General features: G+C 34.4%; 1 protein-coding gene across 1 annotated transcript; it reads left to right on the top strand.

The window, feature by feature from the left end:
- Positions 1 to 1,863: 1,863 nt before the first annotated feature.
- Positions 1,864 to 8,755, top strand: LOC125832084 (DEAD-box ATP-dependent RNA helicase 51-like). Its single transcript, XM_049511222.1, has 12 exons — positions 1,864 to 2,201; positions 2,578 to 2,763; positions 4,100 to 4,285; positions 4,872 to 4,958; positions 5,647 to 5,688; positions 6,010 to 6,078; positions 6,165 to 6,464; positions 6,914 to 6,952; positions 7,046 to 7,150; positions 7,516 to 7,584; positions 7,695 to 7,820; positions 8,359 to 8,755. Exons 1-12 carry the CDS (start codon positions 1,890 to 1,892, stop codon positions 8,536 to 8,538), a joined length of 1,701 nt encoding a protein of 566 aa, XP_049367179.1. The 5' UTR covers positions 1,864 to 1,889; the 3' UTR covers positions 8,539 to 8,755.

Here is an 8,755-nt window from a genome sequence, read left to right as displayed (position 1 = left end):
CCTAAAAAGGAGAACTGATGATATATTTTTTTCTTGCTTTTGTATTCTTTTTGTTAAACTAAAGTGCTTGTTTGCTAACTGTGAACTCCACAAGTCAAAAGGCATTTCCTGTGTATTTTCTACAAGTGGGATAGAGTCCATGTGACATGTATGACAGGATATTATTTTGTTAAAAAAATATTTTTCACACACTACAAAGCATTTTTTTTTTCCAAAGGGAAATATATTTTCCAATAATATGACCTTGGTCCTACCAAACACCCCTCGTCAAATTAGATTATTATAATTTATAATTATAAATGTCATGTTGCACTTTATTAGATAAGATTGAGTAAGTTGAAAATGTGAGGGGAAGAATTAGGTGTAAATTTGTATAGTAATAAGGAGATAAAGTTTTAACTTTCAAGAATGTAGCATATTTTGTGAAACTATCATTTATCATATTAGTTTCAAAATCATAAAGAATTAATAATAAAAGCATATATGAACATGATTTTTGGATAATAATGAGATAAATTTTGAAGTGCATGGATTTGATTGATTATCAACATTCAACACAATCAATCAAAATTACTAGATTATGTATAGACAAAAAAAAATCGAACTCAATAATTATATAAAATTAATAAATACAAGATGTAGAACTATAATATACACACTTATATTTTAATTATAAGTAATCAATATATATTTATCAACTTAACTTTTAACCGTTGATATTAAATTATTTGCTTTAGTGTCACCATTCTATTGTCAATTTCTATGGAGCATGAAATAAAGGACGATTTATTTTTACCTAGTAAATACAAAATAACAACCGGAGTTTGCTATACAATACCCACATGTTTTGGGCTTCTCCTTGCTAAAACTAATCCTTGACTAACGATATGCAAATAAATAGTAAAGACTGTATATAGGTACCAAAACCCCAAAACTATTTTAAATGTTGAATGGGCAACTTACGTAAATCCCACTAGTTTAAGAGTTAATTACTTAGATACATTCTAGTTTATAATATGACGTATCTAACTAGATTTTGGTGTGTCCAGATATGGATACATGTGGTCAAAATTAGGTGTAGTTTTTTCCAGATACATTGTATTCAAGTTGATTTGTATATATTTGGGATACATAACAAATTTCGCTCTCCTCTCTTTCATCTCGCTCGTAACTCTCCTATGTATCTAATATTCTAGATACTAGCGAATCATACCAGATACATACATGTATATAGGATACATTATAATCTCACTCGCCTCTCTCCCTATTTTAGTGTATCTAGTAGCAAAATTACATGTACCTACATATAGCTTCCTCAATATTTTGGTTTCTCCATGTTGATTGAATTGGATGAGTTTTGGCCCATATAAGTTTACTGCACTTGAGTTTTGGCCCATCTGAGGCCTTAATCTGACTGTCTAGCTACGTCTAGTAAGGATCTTAAGCCCATATAAGTTTTAGCCCACCTGGCCCATATAATAGCTTTGTGTTTAGAATTCTCGCCAAAACCCTCCTCCCTCCGCTAAATCTTCTTCTTCTTCTGCATCTCTTTCTGCAGCAAACTCTCAGTTTCTCTTTCTCCGACGATATCAACTGTATGTTCCTTTTTCTCTTTTCTTTTATTTTCAACTGTAAATATATTCCTTACGCTGTATAAATATACGAAATCCTTTTTTTCTTTTGCGCAATGATTTTCTATTGGTAAAATACAGTATTTTGCTTTTACAAGTTTCGCTTACCTCGTAATATCTCAAAGAGTTCAAAGTTGTGGTGTTATACTAATTTTTTGTTTAAAAGTAAGAATCTTTTTATTCAAATTGATTAATTAGAAGAACCTGTATGTGTTGTGTTATGCAGTTCACCCGCCGTTGAGTTATAAATTCTCGACCATGGCGGAGGTTGAAGAAAACCCTAATATAGTTGTTGCGGAAGAAGATTCAATTAAGAAGAAGAGAAAGCGAAAAAGAGACAAGAAGAACAAAATGGTTACGGAAAAGGAGACTAAGAAGGAGGAAGAGAACGAGGAAGGGGAAGAGGATGATGAAGAAAGACAGGAATTGGATGATGAACTGAAGGAGGAGATTAAGAAAGAGATGAAGAGTGGGTCAGGTATTATGAGTTCAGAGTTGTTTTCTTCTGTTGAAATTTCTGAGCCCACCATGAAAGCAATTAAGGATATGGGATTTGAGTACATGACTCAGGTAAATTACACGTTTTTCTTTCTCTAATTTGCATTGCTTATCCTTATCCTTGATGGCGATGCCAGTTGTTTATTAGATTTTCTAGTTGCATTTTCTAGTATCTTTTCATAAGCAGATTGTAGAGAAGTGAAATATAGAAATTACTAATGAATTGAACGATGTTTCAAAACTTGATTAGATAAGTTGATAGTAATTTGCCCATGAGCCACTTGATTAGGTAAGTTGATAGTAATTTGCCCATGAGCCACTTGATTAGGTAAGTTGATAGTAATTTGCCCATGAGCCACTTGATTTATGTCTCTATTTTGGGTACTGAATCGCTAACACTCATTGTTCTCGTAAACTTTCCTATAATTGTTTATCTTTGGTGTTGAAGATCCAAGCCAGGGCAATTCCTCCTCTTCTGGAAGGCAAGGATGTCCTTGGAGCTGCAAGAACTGGTTCTGGTAAAACACTAGCATTTTTGATTCCAGCTGTGGAGTTGCTATTTCATGTCCACTTTACACCACGTAATGGAACTGGGGTGGTTGTTATTTGCCCAACAAGAGAACTGGCTATACAGGTAAATACCTAATCTTCCTGGTCCATCCTTTTTGCTTGTTTTAATTTTTAGTCTTCCTGCTTTTTGTTTGTCGGGGTGGGGTGGGTCAGGAAGGACGACTATATGCCGTTAGTTTATATGGCTGATCTCCTTGTTTGCCTAATTCTTCTGTCCTATCAAACTGACCATCTTCTCATGTTTTATCTGTCCTCAAACAAACTTGACTTCGCTTAAATATTTTTTTGTGAAGCAATTCAATTTCATTATAAGGTTACAACAACAGAGATTTTGTCAGTCCAGAATACAAAAATTCATATAGAAAGAAGTGAGAAAATCCAGGAAGGTGTCAATGTTATTTACAGGGGAATGGTTAGCCCAATTAAATAGAAAAACTAGCCTTAAGAGAACATATTTGAGTTGACTCCCCATCAAAACATCTCATATTCCCTTTTGCCACCCTATACACTAAAAAATACAAGCGGAGACCATGGCCCAGATCTTTCTGATGGGATTTTCAACTTTCTAGAGGTTCAACTGACCTAAGCTTCTCTGACAGTAAAAGGCATTGACAAGTTGAGACCATAAATAGCTAGGAACATGTTCCAAAAATGTAAATTATAGTTCCAGAATACAAACTAATATAAAGTTGGTGCTGCTTTAGAATTTTTGAACTTGACGTTGACATCTTAATAACTAGAAATTAATATTTTCACGGAGCAAATGTTAAATTAGACATTTTAAAAATCAAAATCTAAGATAATAATCTATCCAGACGTTTTACTCTTTATACTGTTGAGGTCAAATTAGGTCTAGATATGGGAAGAATGGAGTGGCTTGTGCTATCTTTATCTGTTAAAGATAATTAAGGTATCTAGTTTTTACTTTCATTGAAAATCTGGGAATAAAGATGCATGTTTGAGTCTTTTACAACTAAATACATAGAGGAACTGGGATAGCTTTAAATTCATTAGCATGGATGAGTTATTCTTTAGAGCCTTATTGATCCTTATAACAGTTTTAAATCTCTCTTGCTGACTTCCTGTGGGACTAATACAATTAGTGTGAAATGTGTTGATTAGTAAATCACTTTTATCAACATCATTTTGTCACAGTACACTTTTGTCCAGTAATAGCTTGTTGATAGCATCTTACACAGAAAAATTACTGCATACAGAGCCGTTACAAAAAAAGTCCCAATTCTTGAAGATCATATATATTACTATCACAACTCACAAGTTTTTGTGGGTTAAACTAAATTGAGTTTGTTAATTAAACTATGAAAGTACTACATTGATTGACAGTGGTTGCCCATTTTAGTGTGTGTGTTTCAAAGCTAACCCACAGTTTAATGACTCAGACGCATGCTGTGGCAAAGGACCTTCTCAAGTATCACTCGCAGACTCTTGGGTTGGTTATTGGTGGTTCAGCAAGAAGAGCAGAGGCAGAGCGTATTGCTAAGGGGGCTAATCTCTTAGTAGGCACCCCTGGTCGACTACTTGATCATCTTAGTAATACCAAGGGTTTCATTTATAAGAACCTTAAGGTACTTAGCCTTTCAAGTGGCTCGCTATTTCTATTTATGATGTCATTTTTTAGTATGATATATTTGATATCAATTATCCTCAAATCCTGCCTATGACTTCATTAGAATTTACCTTTGTTAGACCTGTTGTTACTAAGGTCTATAAACACAGAAAGAAGGGTGAAAATAAGGCTTAAATATAGTTGTTTTATTTATTAATTATTATGTGAATGTAATTCTAGTAGTTATCTAGCAGTTAACTAGCAGTTTAGGTAGTTATTTGGGGATAAATAGTACTGGGAAAAGGAAAAAGACAGGATTTTGGTGGGTAAGGATTTCTCAGGCAGATTTGGAGGTTAAGGTTCCTCGAAATACCTTGAATGTTAGAAGTATTCTCTACTAACTATTTGTATAACATATTCTAATTATCTGTAGCAGTAAATATTAGTTGAAGTGTTGTTCCTACTTCTGTCTTGTGTTTGGAAATTTACAGATTTATTATTAGAGAATTGTGGGTTCCTAACAACCTTACAAGTTATTGATAGCTTTACTTGAGCCTGTGTCCAAGGATCAGTGTGGTTTCTGAAATTATTGCTTAAACTTGCAGTGTCTCGTGATTGATGAAGCTGATAGGATTTTGGAAGCAAACTTTGAGGAAGATATGCAACAAATTCTTAAACTTCTACCAAAGGAGGTAGTCACCAAAGTAGTTGTGTTACCTACTTATCACATGTTTGGCCAAGCTTAGTTTATTTTGAGAAATAATTTTTTCGAAAAAAAGAACTTATGGTGAGAAGCAATCTGTGTTTGGCTAATCAATGTAAAAAGCTCTTTTGAGCAACAATTAGCCTTTGACCAAGCTTTTTAAAAAGTGCTTGTGAGTGTATTTTATCGGAAGTGTTTTCCAAAAAAGTACTTTCGGGGAAAGACTGCTTTTTTTCTTTTAGCTTATGAAAAACTAATTTCTGCTACTCCCAGGAACATTTTATTTTCTCCCAAAAACTTGGTCAAACACCTCGCTTCTTAAAACTAAGCACTAGCTATTAGTCTTGTGAAAACTATATAGCTTTGTGAAATTGTTATCCACGGTGATAGTCAATTTTAAGATTAAAATAAGTATGATTTCCTGCATAAGGATTTCTTAGTTATTTTAGTTAAAACTAAGTAGAGTACAAATATGCATTTTGCTTGCCCTTGCAGGTTCTCAGTATCATTTGTTCGGTAATGTAATTTCTAGATGTTGTTACTCTGAAACTTGTGTATACAGTCACTTTGTCTTGTAGGTCATTGCATGTCTTGTTTCTCAGTTATTCTTTGTATGTTCAACTATTGGTATATTTGTTATTTTGAGTTAAACTAATATGCTAGTTGCTGCTTTACAGGGGAGGCAGACTGCTCTCTTTTCGGCCACACAGACGAAAAAGGTATTTTAAAGCCTCTAGTTTTTCAAGTTCATCCTAGCTGAAAAGCAAGTAGTAAATTCCTGCTTTCAAGTGCATTTGTCTTGAACATTAAACATAATTTTTAAATAGAAAAGAGATAGGGATCTCCATTAAGAGACTGCTGAAAGTAATTCATGTCATATCATATATGTTAAAATTTTTCTTCCTGAATGAAGCTACATTATCTTGTGAGTATTTGTGCTAGTGATTTTGTTGGCTAAATATAAATTTATGGTAATTTGATAAAGTGAAAAACATCGACGCATTAAATGAGGTTCGCTGAGATCTGTTCATTGTTTTTAGGTTGAGGACCTTGCACGCTTATCTTTGACAGCTCCTATCTATATTGATGTGGATGATGGGAGGAGGAGGGTATGTACAAACTAATTTGTGTCCTCCTAGCATATGTTTAATTCAAGATCATATTGTAAGCCTGTTTGAGTATATGGTTAATTCAGGTCACGAACGAAGGGCTACAACAAGGATACTGTGTTGTCCCAAGTGCCAGGAGATTTATTCTCCTTTATTCATTCTTGAAGAGGAACCTGTCAAAGAAAATAATGGTTTTCTTCTCATCTTGCAACTCTGTCAAGTTCCATTCCGAACTTCTTCGCTATATCAAGATTGAATGCCATGATATTCATGGGAAGCAAAAGCAGCAAAAACGAACATCTACCTTTTTTGATTTCTGCGATGCAAAGAAGGGCATTCTGTTATGCACAGATGTCGCCGCACGTGGTTTGGATATTCCTGCTGTGGTATGTTGCTTCTCCTCTTATCAAAGCAGTCTGTTGTCTATTCTTGGCTGGAACCTGTATATGAATTTGGGGGTTTGGGGGGGGGGGGTGATCCCATTCACTGTTTCTTCTCTTTTTCTGGGATTTAAGGTATGAGGGTGGGGGAAATGAAACAAATCTTTAATCCTTGAAATAGAAAATGTAGTTGGTGCTCAATTACTTCTGATTCAATTATCTTTTTGTACTATCAATTGTACTTCTCTATTTCTGCTTTTATGTGTTCTATTTGATTTGGAAGGAAGTTGTTGGTGCTTTTTTGTTAGAAGTAAAAACATTTTTTTTTACTGTACAACTTGTGAAGTGAAAAAATCTGTGACATGCTTCCTCATAAGTAGTTGAAATAACACCCCTGACAGCTCTTTCCTTTTGAAAGGTAGTAATATTGATTCTTGTTATGTCTCTCTTTCCAGGACTGGATTGTGCAGTTTGATCCCCCTGATGAACCCAAGGTAATAGGCACTTCACTTTATAAGTTTTCAGAGTTGGTTATGAAGGGATAAATTTGTGTTCCTTCTAATGTTTTTTTGTGTAAATCTTTACAGGAATACATACACAGAGTTGGTCGAACAGCACGTGGTGAAGGTGCTAAAGGAAACGCTTTGCTATTCTTGATTCCAGAGGAGTTGCAGTTTCTTAAGTACCTGAAGGTCTCTTCATAATCACACTGTTAAATTTACAGAACAATGAAACATCTGTTAGAATTCTAAATGTGTCATCAGAAGCATTGCTTGAAGTAGGACCTAGGAGCTGTGATACTTGAAAATATATTTACCAAGTATTAGTGAAAGATATGTAATTAATCTGGTAAAAGCTCGGGCTAAAAGTTGGAGCTCTTCAAACAGATTTTCCCATTTTGATCGTTAGTTTTTCTTCAACCTTGCTGGCATTTCTTTCAAACTGTTTCCTGATGACTTCCATTGTTAAAGAGCAATTGAGTTATTCTATGTTTTTTACATAAGTTTGTTAAATTGTGGCTTTTCATTGATAGTCTAATGTGTAGTGCTTATGACAGGCGGCAAAAGTACCTGTAAAAGAATATGAATTTGATCATAAGAAGCTGGCCAATGTGCAGTCACTCCTGGTAAATCTGCAGCTACTCGTGTTTATTTTATTTAGCCCACCAGTGTTTTTTTTATACCTTATGATTAGGACCTTTGTGTTGAAATAAAAGAATGCATAAATTTGTTGCAGGAAAAATTGGTTGCAAACAACTATTACTTGAACCAGTCGGCTAAAGAGGCATATAGGTCCTATTTACTATCATATAATTCTCATTCCATGAAGGAAATATTCAATGTTCACCGACTTGATCTGCAGGTATGTTATCTTGCTTCCTTTTATGGCAGATACATTCTCTTAGCTGTGTAATATTTAGGAAATAAGAAAATGGATGAATCTGGGCATAAAAACCGATTCATTTTAGTGCAGCACAAAAATACTACTTGGAAGTTCATGGTTTTATTACTATTTCAAGGGTGTTCATGTTTTACTTATACACTTGAAATTTCAGATCTGCAGTTCCCCTTTTGAGTAGGGTTAAACCATTTCAAATCTTCTAACTTAAGGACGAAAGGAGGCATTTAGAATATGGTCCAGGCCCTTCCTGTACCTTGAAAGAATTTCAGGAGTGCTTTATTATCTTTGATCGAGTTTTTCTGTTATTCAAATTTTGAATGACATTGTGTATGTGACACATAGGACTTGAGAAATTTGCTATCTGCAATTTAGGTTGTCATAATCTGTGCATTGACTATCTAATGCTGTAATTGCTTATGCATTTGGATAGTAAATAAGCGGAGATGGGTATTTACTTTGATCCAGAAATCACTTAACAGATAAAACGGTTGTTTTGCAGGCTGTAGCTTCTTCGTTCTGTTTTTCTAATCCTCCAAAAGTACACCTCAACATAGATAGCAACGCGTCCAAGTTCAGGCAGAAAAAGCGTAAAGTTGAAGGAAGCCGAAATGGGTTCAGTGAGGGCAATCCCTATGGAAAGAAAGGAGCTGACGATACGAGGCAGTTTGTAAGATATTAAGGAAGGTTTTCTGCAGCAGCACAAGTTTCTGCACCAGATTCATGCCTCAAAATGTATAATTTTTCTCTAATGTAACTTATTACGTGGAAGAAGAGTTCATCATAGTTGAAGCATTTCGCACTTCAAATTTTCTGGATTTGGTCCCCTCCACAATTTTGTATTGGCATTGCCAAAGGAAGTAGAGATTCATGAATTGTTTATTTTTTCACTTATGATA

The sequence above is a fragment of the Solanum verrucosum genome, unplaced genomic scaffold (genome assembly GCF_900185275.1).
Source record: "Solanum verrucosum unplaced genomic scaffold, falcon-dt-bn FXZP01000009.1, whole genome shotgun sequence".
Classification (NCBI taxonomy): domain Eukaryota; kingdom Viridiplantae; phylum Streptophyta; class Magnoliopsida; order Solanales; family Solanaceae; genus Solanum; species Solanum verrucosum.
This window is presented reverse-complemented; position numbering and strand designations above follow the sequence as displayed.

What these genes read in the sequence shown, in the direction of transcription:
- LOC125832084 (XM_049511222.1), top strand. Translation starts at nt 1,890, where the DNA reads ATGGCGGAGGTTGAAGAAAACCCTAATATAGTTGTTGCGGAAGAAGAT. An exon ending in AGTTTCTTAAGTACCTGAAG is followed by an intron (nt 7,151 to 7,515) that starts GTCTCTTCATAA and finishes TGCTTATGACAG; the next exon opens with GCGGCAAAAGTACCTGTAAA. An exon ending in TTCACCGACTTGATCTGCAG is followed by an intron (nt 7,821 to 8,358) that starts GTATGTTATCTT and finishes GTTGTTTTGCAG; the next exon opens with GCTGTAGCTTCTTCGTTCTG.